This window comes from Strongylocentrotus purpuratus, unplaced genomic scaffold, assembly GCF_000002235.5.
Source record: "Strongylocentrotus purpuratus isolate Spur 01 unplaced genomic scaffold, Spur_5.0 spur5_scaffold_6, whole genome shotgun sequence".
Classification (NCBI taxonomy): Eukaryota; Metazoa; Echinodermata; class Echinoidea; order Camarodonta; family Strongylocentrotidae; genus Strongylocentrotus; species Strongylocentrotus purpuratus.
This window is the reverse complement of record NW_022145612.1, coordinates 47,902,634-47,915,092: the sequence shown is the minus strand read 5'-3', so window position 1 is coordinate 47,915,092 and position 12,459 is coordinate 47,902,634. Positions and strand designations below refer to the sequence as shown.

Below are 12,459 nucleotides of genomic sequence, written 5' to 3'. Positions count from 1 at the left end.
TCTTAATGTGTACCAACCACCAAAAAATATTTTTTTGTGTATAAAAGTTCCATGTGGTTATACTTTATTAAAAATATGAGTTTCAAACTCTTATAAAGAGATACTGCAAGTTTAAATACACTCTAAATTAACACTAAAAGGATTGGCTAACTTTGTCTCAGGTTCTGAATTTAGCTCATGCTGCAATGATAATTATAAACCTTTAGGTCAGTCAGGATCCCCAAGACTTTTACAAGCCGATCGCCTATGGTCTGATTATCAAGATATTTATGATTGGAAATCAAAATCAAATTTTGCGTTTTCCTAACGATTTTCTTTAAACTACAGTCTATTGGGGAAAATGAGTATGGTAAAACCGGTCAATCAAAGATTTTTTTTACTTTTTTGAGGCTCTTCATGATCGTTTTGAAGTGCAATTTTTATAGGGCTTCAATATTACACCATATCAAAGACATTGATAACACGTAGGGCCATGCATCTCAGATTTAACATTGTTAAACGATGCCTTTAAAGCTACTTGTGGGTAGACTATTTGATGTACCCGTACATGCTCACACGGTACAGGGCCCGCACAATACCCACGTCTGACTTGGGTTATGTACGCAGGATTTTATGCTCTTTTTAATTTTCTTCATACTCATTAACCATTAACTGAGAGAATGCCAAGAGATTTTTTGAGGTAGATTATACATGTGGGATATTTTTCTCTCCCTGCAACCTCGTAAGACATATAAATGTCCATAGAATAGAATTTATTTCTACATTAACAAAAATATTTTTTCTTCTCTTGGTAGGATTTCAGTCAGCTCATAAATATTCCTTTAAAAAAACAGAGAAAATGTAACATGTGACAAAAACAGAACATTTTGCCTACAATGGCTACGAGAGAAATTCAGGGACATCTCTCTTGTACCACTTAATAATACCAGCTTTGTCCAATTTCTTCATGATCTCAATCTCTCTTGCAAAATCATGACTTCCTTTCACATTCTTGTAGATACTGAAGGTTTTATCATAGTAGTGTTCTGTGTACTTCTCGGTGAATCCCATGCCATAAACACTGAGAGAATCACATCCAGAATGGAGAGCCGTCATTAACATCATGGCACCCGTACTCGGACGGAAAGACTTGGTCCGCATCCAGCTGAAATCATCAAATGAAGGGGGAAAATGTATAGGTGATATATATGTACAGTGGTATGGGAGGGGGGGGGGGGGGTGGCATGGGTCTTGCTTGAATGAAGAAATGCGGGAAAAGAGGGCCATTGAATGAAGGGGATGTATAGAACAGTGGTCTTGTAACTGGAAGGTCCTGGATTTAAAACCACATCGATGCAGTAGTGCCCTTTGGTAAGGAATTAAATCCTCATTCTTAAGTCTATCGGAGAGGATTTAAAGCTGTCAGTCCTCTGGTTGCTTAATTACAAGCATACACATCCTTTCTTATAGGTATAGACCAGTTCTGGTCATGCGATTGCATTGTGAAAGATATGTAGTGGAATTGGTCAGAAAAGGTTAATCATCTAGCATTTAAGTATTGGTGTGTACTGCAAGGTTCTGGAATCATCAAAATGATAAGAAATTTGGCCCAGTCTTGGTAAAGTTACAAGCACAGAAAGATGTATATGGGACTACCTGATATCTATCTAGTCCGGATAGATATGATAATCTATTAAATATATCAATTAGTAGGCGGTTTCCAGGCAAAATTACTATCATCACATATTTAATAGTCAAAACATATTCTTTCACATATTTGTAATAAGAGCTTCCATTTCATTTTTTGAGAGGGAGGCATTTCCAAAACTGGTCTATACCTTTAACAGTCAAAATAAAAAAAAAAAACATCAAAAAATTGATACAGAGAGAAGAATACATAACTCCAAATAGCCTAGAATCGGTTGGTTTAGCAGTATGACTGACAGAGAAGAGATTAAGTATTATTGACTAAAGGGCTAAAAGAGAACTCACGCTTTGTGGAAATATCTGACAAAGTCTGGGTGCAGTAGTCTGATGTCTGCAGCTTGAGCTTTCAGCTTCTGTTTAGGATTAGTTCCCTTGGCGACCTCTGTGATGTAGTGATAGTCATTTATTCTACAAGGCAGGAAGACCCACTTGATACCCTGTGAGAACAAAGCAATGGTGACATGTACTGAAATGAAATATACTACACACAAAACAAACAAAGAACGTATGCATTGCCTACAAAAAAAGTTTACTCAGACAAATGAGTGCAATACACAAAAACCTTTAGTATGATCACATTGAAATATAATAACAAAAAAAGCAAACAAAGAAAACAAACAAAGAAAACACACACAAGGCCTACATGCTTTACTCAGACAAGTGCAAAGTGAATAGCTACAGTCTATCTCTATTCACTGACATTCTTTGACAAGTTGAAAGTTAACAAATTAAGTTCAAATTTATGGCAGAAAATACTAGAGTTATTCATAAAGATCAATCAAAGATGCAACTTTTTTCAGGCATAGAACAGGCGTGTTATCATCTGATGATCCAACATTTACTCCAGCTACGATTGTTCCAGACTTTATTTCATCAAAGATGTGTTACATAGGCCTAATGTTACATGAAAGGTTGCAATTGGGTATTTGGTTAGGGTGAGGGTCATAGACCTGCCAACCTCTGGAGTTCAAAAACTGTATTCTTTAATCCCAAAAGTTCTATTTTTCTGACAAAAGTTGTATTCTTAAAATTAAACACGGACTGTTACGCGCCTCTTACAGTTCCTACATACAGGAAGAAATTTTGTTATTGATCATTGGTTGAATATGCATGATTTCGTCACGACTGGTGTGTTTGATGAACCAATGAACATCCCCAAATTGCCAATGTGAGATGGTTGAAGGATACTTTACAGGACAGAACACCGGTAGGCATTTTGCCATTGGCACACATACATTTTTTTTTTTTTTTTTTTGAAAATCATATTTTATTGAGGAAAATAGTACTGTCGTATTTGCTTCTAAAAATCGTACGAAATACGACTAAATCATTCTGGTTGGCAGGTCTGGGTTAGGGTTACGACTGGGAATATTTAAAGGGCAAGGTCCAGGTTTGAAGGAGGGCATCTGTTTAGAGTAGGACATTATATGCCAGAGCGTTGTTCAACCAATTCCATACCTTGTCTGTTGGTATATCAGCCTGTTGCGTATGGATGAGGGATCTGTCCATGAATACATAGTGCGTTGTCCGAGTACCAACATCATGCTCAAAGCCTCTCCTGATACAATGGTTAACTCTGCAGAAGAAAAAATGGTGTAATTTCACATTTAGTTCTTGATTTCATTCAAAGGTAACTTAGTTAAAGAATATGCTAGTATTTGGATACACTTCATAGGGTAACACACAACCAGTATAGGGACTGTTTTAGAATGCCTCTGCATTTTGGGGGAAATCAAACTTTAGTGTTGAATTTTCCACTTTTATCCATCATCCATTAAAGGGATAGTTGAGTTCTGTTTTCATACCGCAAATGCCTTCAAAGTGCATGGTTATTGCTCTTATTCTTATCTATGACATTTATAGGGCCCTTTTAGAACCTAAAATTGCTATGACGGTAGTTTTAGACCCCAAAATGTGTGAAATTTAGCCAATACGATCATACCAATTCAGTTCCACTTTCAAAAAAACATGCTGACCGTTAAATTATTATTTAATTAAAAATAAGAATACATGAGCCGGCTAATTGTGGGAAATATAGGCAACACGAAAATGCTAACAAAAAATCCAACATCGGTATTGGCTGAAATACGACGTAAAAGGCATTATTTCGTTTTTTTCAATGGTTTTCTCAAATTTTTCAAAATATCTAATATTTGTAGTGGTACACAAGTATTAGAAATCGTTATATTTCAGCCGTCTCTGAACTGATTTTGATCAAACAAAGATGATTTTGTCATTTAAATATTATGTTCTTTCAAATTTGACACTCAGTTTTTCATTATCTCACAAAAAAAAAAAAATTTTGTAGCGCCCTCTGCAACAGAACTCAACTATCACTTTAATATCTTGTGTTACTACTGATTTGGCTTAAATCAAGCACATCATAGACAAAAATAATTGAGTCAAAAATACTATTTTTTGCTATTTAATACAAAAGAATATCTTTGTTGGGTAATACCAGAGGGTTTGTATTCTAATAAAATAAAGGGGGGGGGGGAAAAACTACACCTACATGAGTGATTATATAAGGCTTCAGATACATTTGATGATAAGAAATTAAGATAGTAATACTTCATCAAAGGCATTTCATACATTATAAACATTTTAATAGTTTCTTTTCTAAATCATAATACCTGTGAATATTGGAGAACGAAGTCTTAAACGACAACATATTACATAAGGACTCCTCAACCCTCTCTCTCTCTCTCTCTCACATGGTGCACCCGCAAGACTACTGTATAGCATATCACATGTATTTCCAGCAGCAATAAAGGTCATAGATAACTCCTCTTGCACAGACTAATTTCATGAACTAAATGTACTTCATTGCAATACAAAACATTAAAATCCAGACACTGTTATGATTTTTACCTGAACACCATGCCATGGTTGTCTATTTCTCTGCCTAGGCCAGATCCATTCAGGATTCCTCCATTTCCTACGATAGCACAGCTTACGCATGGAGGTCTCTGATGATTCCCGAAATCTAGAACGGATTCGTCCTCCGAAAATAGTTTTAATGTACTGGAGAGCTCTGAAGATAACGACAAAGTCAAAAGCATTGTCAAGACAATTTGGTTATTTGAGCATTATCCATGTTCAATTCAAGTGCAGACATAAAAGCCATTACAAAGCTAGAATAAGAGAATTTAGCTGAATTCAATGTACAAGTCAGAAGTATTTCAATATTTCCTGTCCCAGGTAATGAGAATAAAGAAAAATAATAAAATATTTACATTAACAAGTTCTATTTTCCTTGTCATTTGGTCCGATATTAGATATATAGTACAAGAAGAGGTATCAACTTTATAGTTTCATCTGATATACTACACACTTTGATGGTGTTGGTAGGAATGTATGAGACAAAAATACCTTCGACTAATGAAACTTTACATGGGCAAAGTGGTAATAAATAAATAACAGGAAGAAAGAAAAAAAGCTAAACAAACATTTAAATTCAGTTTCCAGTACAAATTGGCCAATTTTTTTGAATTTTTGTTACAGAAAATTTTCTCTATATATATTCAAACCACTACACGTTTCGTTCTCCATTTGGCCACAGCACTCTCACCTTCAAACTTGAGCTCATTTTTATAAAAGAATCCAAATGGCATATTGTATGTTTTTAAGCGTTGGTATTCTTCCTGGTTGATATTGGCATCTGTCATAATCATCTTTATGTTTGGTTGATAGTACTGGGAAGCCCATTGGGACTCCTGTAGTTTGCCTTGTAACGAATACGGACAAGACTGTTTGAAGAAACAGAAGTACATATGAAATATTAAATGAGCTTATTCATGCAATCATGATGAAAAATAATGTTGAAACTTGATACTTCCAAGTTCCAGCACATAATTAACTCTCCCCATGCAATATGCACAACCTTATGACCTGATACGACCTTTGTTCCAGCGACAATTGCTCTGGGCTTTATTTGGTGAAAGGTATAGGGTTGGAGTAAGGGATGCTGTTGAATGATCAAAGGAATGGAGTTTATTGTAGACACTCTTCTTGTATAAGTGGCCATCTTAAAAGTGATTTATTCAGGAACCCCTCCGCCAATCGCAGCCTTTTTACACGCATCAGTACACCATTCATGCCATTAATATAGTACCACAACATCTCACTACTACTAATGCTTGCATTAACTACATGTACCCTTCCTGTTAGCCACTAAACATATTGGAAATGCTACCACTAAAACATTGACTCAATGCTTAAAATGTTCAACAAGACAGAAGAAGAATTTCTTCGAAGAAATTGTTCAAAAGATATAATACTTAAAGGTAATACAAAGTTTTGGTATGGGGTCATGAATTTGGTTCAAATGAACATATTGGAAGCATATGCGATCCTACAATATTCAGTAATCGTTGTCGCAGTTGAAATCGAGTCTAAAATTATGAGATTATAACTAATAAGCTCTTTATGTTGTATAGCTCCCTCTCCAGGTCAAGATATTAATTAAGCTATAAAATATTGTTTCTTGCCTAAAATCTACCAATTAGCTATTCCCGTTTGGAAAGTATATATCTCAACTACATATTCTGAGATTTTCACGGTCGCAGCTACCATTGTACGGCCGTAGGCGCTATTTCAAATTTATCAAAATTTACCGGGAGCACCGGTAAATTTTTATATTCCATTTTTCTCAAAATCAGAAGTGTTTTAGGGACTAAATTTTCTAGTGCTTATTATACATCCACAGGGGCATCCAAATACATCAAAATTGTAAAGAATCACTATCCACCCAATTTTCAAAATTTCCCAAAACTTTGTATTACCTTTAACTTCCACTAGATGTAGTATGTGTTGCTGAGTGCATATTTAATGTAAATATAACCTTTGACCATTTACACAACTGTTCAGTTCTAAAGTACTTGAGTCAACATTACTGACTTAACCTTAATTGTGGCTTTTTCAAACTTTACACATTTTTTATCTACCGGTAAATAAAAAGTGTTTAAATCTTAATCTTCATTGAAATCATTGTTCATCTGTTTTCATGTGTCAAAGAAATGAAATCTGAGCAATGTACATACATGTATCTGAGACTAATGCAATATTTCTATCATACCCTGTCATTTATTTGAAGAAGGAAAACACTCTTTATACATGTACATGTGTATTACACAACAAAATCCTGTCATTTTCAGAGTTATGGACAGTTAAACCAATCTTTGGCATGGCAGCGGTAACTAGAGTTGTAATTTGGTTATTGAATCAATGTATGACCTATATATGAGAGCTACGTGTATTTTATCTTGAATATGTAACCATCAAGAGCTTCCACTGAGATCATTAACCCATTCGAGAAAATTTGTTATTATACAAATAATACACAGCAGACAGCAGTGAGGGCATTAGTATTAGAATTACCCGCACAAGGTACGTTTGGACTGTTTTGAAGGTACCGAGTATGGGTACTTTTACTAATGCCCGAACAAAATTATGTGTATTATTTGTTTTATAAGATTATGTTTTATTTGTTTTATCAAAATTGTTTTATAACATGATTTTGATAATGACCAGTCATTATCCAAATTAGGCGTTAGACAAAATAAATGCCTGGTCACGTGTACGCTTTCAACCAATCATTTGATAAGGATCCACGTCATCATCTTATAACATTCATTATCCCACCGCTGCCACCATGTTAAATGGATGGACAGATAAGAGTTCATTATAGACACAGGGGAGTGTTTCACAAAGATTCTTAGTCGAACTTAACTCTAAGTTGAACTCAAAAGTTATGGAGAGCCATTTGTAGCCTTAAAATTAAATATATTCAAAAGCGAAAAATCAAGTATTTTAGACTTTCCATAAATTCCACATCAAGAACATGAAATCTCCCATGATAATAGAAAATACGAATGATTTGAATCAACATTTTATGCCTTTTAAAATAAATTTTACAAAATATTTTCAAGGATGCTAATGGCTTTCCATAACTTTTAAGTCCAACTAAGAGATAAGTTCGACTTAGGATCTTTGTGAAACACCTCCCTGGTCATGTAGAAGTGGCCATCTTGCAAGTGCCTTATTCTACCTCCACCAATCACAGCCTTGTGACATACATCAATGCACCATTCATGATTGAACAAAAACAAGTGTGATTGAGTTTCCGGTTGGGTTCGGGCCAAGGTTGAAGGACAGGCACAGTGTTGAGTTGATGGTTTATTCTGTTACGTATGAAACTAACCTCTGAGCAGTTGCTGCATACGTTTGGTCGTACAACCTCTAATGTGGTACACTGTAGTTTTGCTTATTCTTCAGTAAGCGTTTATCATTCAGTCATGCAACAATGTACAGGTAGCCCAAATTAAAATCTCAAGAACAAAATTGTTTATTCCCATATACCAGTACATAGCTTAACATAAATTCCCCCTAAACATTACACGAGGGCGTTTCTTTTCCTATCACCTACAGTAGATAAGCACCAGTTACCACTGGGGCTACTATTACCTGAATGTTGCATAAAATAGGACCTTTTTTCGGGCAAGTACATGTATGGTAGTTTTCTGGTAGTATGAGTAATCTTTTGGCAGAGCGGTTATCAACCTGGTGTACATGAAGCAGAGTCCCTTCATAGACAGAATCCTGACACTGACATCCCATTGTGAAGGCAGATCAATATACATGTACTATACACAGTTGCTACTGACACTCAAACATAAATGTTGTGCAAAAGTGGAAAAAAATGGTGTTCAAATCATGGGTTTTTCGTAACTCTTCTATGAAGGACTCTAATACAGGGTAATAGTGTATGACAAGACTTGGGTGTTGACTTTCGATTGCTATCAATATTTTGTTGTTTTTTTGGAAATTATAAAAAATAATTAAAAAAAGGTATAATGAGGTTGATCCTTTAATACCAATTTTTTTAAATCTCAGACTACTAAGGGAAATTCATTCACTTATCATCATAGCAAATTAGTAATATAAAGAACAAAGAAGAATACCATTACTGACTAATGAGAAATGTCAAAACAAACATGTACTTACAGAAAATTTAAACTGTTCATCTTTCCTGAAAGTCAGTTCTAAATTATTTGGAGCAATTGTGATGAATGGATGAGGATGATTCAGTCTTGTTTTCTGCTCCTGAACCTCAAAAGGATGATTAAATTGATGCTCTTTTCCCAGGAATGAAAGCTCATGTTCTAAGTCAACTTGGTGTGATTCAGCGAATTCATCACTGGCAAATCTGCAAAATTAAACCAAAAGAATGATTAGGTCCACAAAAGAAACCATGGAACTATTCACAAAAAGAAAAATTAAGAAGAAAAAAGAAAGGAAGAAAAAAGAAAGGAAAACAAAAACATGAACTCTCCAATCCTCTAGTTGAACATCTTGTAGTTGGCAAATTTCACAAAAACATCTAAAATCTTCATTAGATCATTGAATCATGGAGAGATCCCACTAAGTGCATAATCACTCTCAAAGTGAGGTTCTTCATGGAGGATCTAGGGGCAACTTATGCTTGGCCCAAAATCAAGGCAAAGTTAGCCAGGAGAGCTCCAATTGATAGCACAGACTAAAATTAGTTTTGCACTACATGTATGTGTGTCTTAGACATTATTTTTCAACTTTATTTGATAACAATTTAATGAAAATATTTAAGTACTTTACCCACACAAAATTTAGAGATGTGAATTTTACGAAACTTTTAGGCCTTTTAAGGGCTACTTTGAGGTCTAGTCTGTAGCAACTTGCACTTTTGAAACCTAATAACCCCTGAAATGCCAAGTTCACCCTCCTCCCGATTCATCCAGACTCCTTTCCTTTCACCTCTACTGAAGAATAATCTCACCTCCTGGTTTTCATGAAATGCATTGACTGTGTATATAAGAATGTGGATTACATAACTTTCGTGGATATATTAACATCCACTAATTGTATCAGTAATTTTTACAATTGCAAACAAGTGACATGACTTTTGGTACTTTGTGCCTCCAAGAGCAGGGTCTGCCGAAAGCCAGACGGGCCTTAACACAAATATATCTTAGAATAGAGTTAACATCCTTCTGGCTTTTCGAAAACACTGATTGGCAAGATAAAACAATAAAACTGACCGTAATGTATAAAAGTTTATCTCCTTAACTCTATAACTGGATGAATCTCAATATTAGAAACAGTGCTAATTCTATGAGAAACTAGATGAAACTTCGACTGCACGCAGTCGAAAAAGATGCCTCCGCCAACTACGATTTCACATACCAAAACAGAAGCAAATTTTCAAATTCAAGTTTAATAGTAATCCATTAAAAAGAGGTTCTCAGAATATCATGATTACAAGCTATTTTTTATATACATGTATGACCCTTTAATCTTTGACCTCATGACCCCCAAATCTAATCAGTTCATTAGCTCAGCAAGATACATACATGTCCTGTGTCTGATGGTAATCTGTCCATCGGTTTTAATGATGTAATCACCAGCTATTTATGCATACATAATGAGCCCTGTGACCTTTGACCTTTGCCCTCATGACCCCAAAATCTAACCAATTCATTGGCTCTGCAAGCTACATATATGACCTAAGTTTGACAGGAATCCATCAATAAGTTCTTAAGCTAACGCGATCACAAGCTATTTTTGCATGCATGATGAGCACTGTGACCTTTGACCTCGTGACCTCAAAATCTAATCAATTCATTGGCTCTGCAAGATACATACATGACCTAAGTTTGGCAGGAATCCATCAATTGGTTCTTGAGATAACGCGATCACAAGAACGGGACGTACGGATGGACGTATGGACGGACGGACGGACGGACAACCAGAAAACATAATGCCTCTGGCTACTTCGTAACTCAGGCATAAAAATGAATTTAAAGGGGGAAAATGTTGTTCACCCACCTGTCTCTTCTGTATGCTTCGTTATCTGTATTCTGAACCATGTATACCAGAGTACCCACTGTAGCCCCAACTAGGATGGAGACCAGTTTAACAAACGCTTTGTTGTGGAAACGCATCGCATCAGCCCATCAGATTCCAGATTGAATAAAACGTCTACAGAGAAAAATAAAAAGAAGCAAACATAAGGCCACAACAAAAATTGAATTTTTTTTTTTAAATGAGGAGGGGTTCCATGTGGCATGTTATTTTATAATTGTTATTTTGATAAGATAGTCGCCGCACATACAAATGTTATGATGCCGGGCTCCCTGTGCTTATATTATGGGAATCCTTCTACACAACCAAATTTAAGCAACTTAAGATTTTACAGGTCTGCACTCTGCAGTAAAAGGTTTGGGATTAAAAAATATGTATAAAAAACATACGAGTCCCCCCTCCGAAATTAATACGAGACGGCAATTAACCCGTTGATATTATCTACCTCTCATTTCCCTCCTCTTCAAGACCACACTGCCACTTTCAGACAGTTACCTAGAGATGTTAAATTAATATTCGCTGTTAAAGTTTATCAATAAATCAAAAGAATCCGACTAAAAAACACTATAAAACTGTCTATATATTCCTCGTGGTGTAAGTCCCCCTTACGTGTTAAAATCATCAAATTTCCCATAGAAGGGGACTTACACCACGACTAATATACTCCTCGTGATCCGAGTCCCCCTCTATGAGAAATGTGATGATCTTAACACGTAAGGGGGACTTACACCACGAGGAATAGTCTATATAGATCTAGATCTAGACAGTTTTATAGTGTTTTGAGTCATTTTATTTGTCATATTGAATGATAGAAAAGAGACTAAGAATACAGAATTTTATGTCGTTTGAAATAGTGTCCTAGCCAGTATTTTTTGCATCAATTCAAATAGGCCTATGTGTGGTGGAAAGAAATCCCCCACGTAGGAATGTTCTGTGTGAACTTCGCACCTTTTCGCATCGTGGACAATTACAATAGATCTAGATCTAGATTTCTTTTGACAACCTCCCAACCGTGAATCCTTTAGAAAGATTGCTGGAAAAAAAGGTAGGCCTACGGTCAAGTTTGTCCCCAGTGACTCGGATGACGATATAGCCAGCTATAGGCCTAGCTAGACTAGATCTATGTTGATTTGTTGATGAAGGATAGATCTCGGAATACAAACTTGTTTAAAAACACATCGATTTTTTTTTTGTAGACCCAACCATTTCCCCTAACACAAAACGAAGTATTCGGGACTGACGTCGGATTCTGACCTTCAAGTTTCAACAGAGTTCAAGTCCAATTCAGTAATAGCACGTTCAAACTCAGATATCAACTGATACAAGCATGATGGATGCGATCCACGACTGGGAGGGGCGGAATGTCGATCGAGCTTACATTCGAATTTCGGCACTACAGCTGTATTTGCCGACTTGGTGCTTCCTTGACTCCTATTAGCATTGACTCTCTTAGTAGACCGAATTGTCCGTCTCTTTCGTTCTTTAGCGCTAGCGCGCGTAGCCTCTTAACTCATTCGCGACAATGGTTCTCAAAATATGATCGCGCAGCTAGCTGACACTCTTCAAAGAGGCAATCCAGCTGTTAAGGCCAGGAATACACCATTCACTGGCGGGGAAATGCATTTGTATGAGGGACAATTTTTTTGCTAAATGTTTGTGATTTACATCAAATAAATGGAAATTAAATCTTTATCAACCATTCTTCACTTATCTGTGGCTGTCTCAAAGTGTGATAATGCTTATATTTAGTCAGAAATATCCCCTTTATACAGGCGCGGATCCAGGATTTTCCAATAGGGGGGGGGGGGGGGCGGAAATTTGAAAATTGCGCAGACCATTTTTTCAAGGTCATTTTAGAAGCACCATACCGGTACA

At 36.0% G+C, this 12,459-nt stretch overlaps 1 protein-coding gene across 2 annotated transcripts; it reads right to left on the bottom strand.

Moving 5' to 3' along the window:
* Positions 1-787: 787 nt before the first annotated feature.
* Positions 788-12,130, bottom strand: LOC581003 (alpha-N-acetylgalactosaminide alpha-2,6-sialyltransferase 1). Of its 2 annotated transcripts, none has more exons than XM_011680845.2 (8): positions 11,963-12,130; positions 10,549-10,701; positions 8,692-8,893; positions 5,258-5,435; positions 4,558-4,720; positions 3,145-3,262; positions 1,972-2,123; positions 788-1,144 (listed from the first exon to the last, which is right to left on the bottom strand). In XM_011680845.2, exons 2-8 carry the CDS (start codon positions 10,662-10,664, stop codon positions 880-882), a joined length of 1,194 nt encoding a protein of 397 aa, XP_011679147.2. In that variant the 5' UTR covers positions 10,665-10,701; positions 11,963-12,130; the 3' UTR covers positions 788-879. The 2 variants fall into 2 exon arrangements, with proteins under 2 accessions (XP_011679147.2, XP_786122.4); XM_781029.5 differs by having other exon boundaries at positions 11,839-12,128.
* Positions 12,131-12,459: the final 329 nt, after the last annotated feature.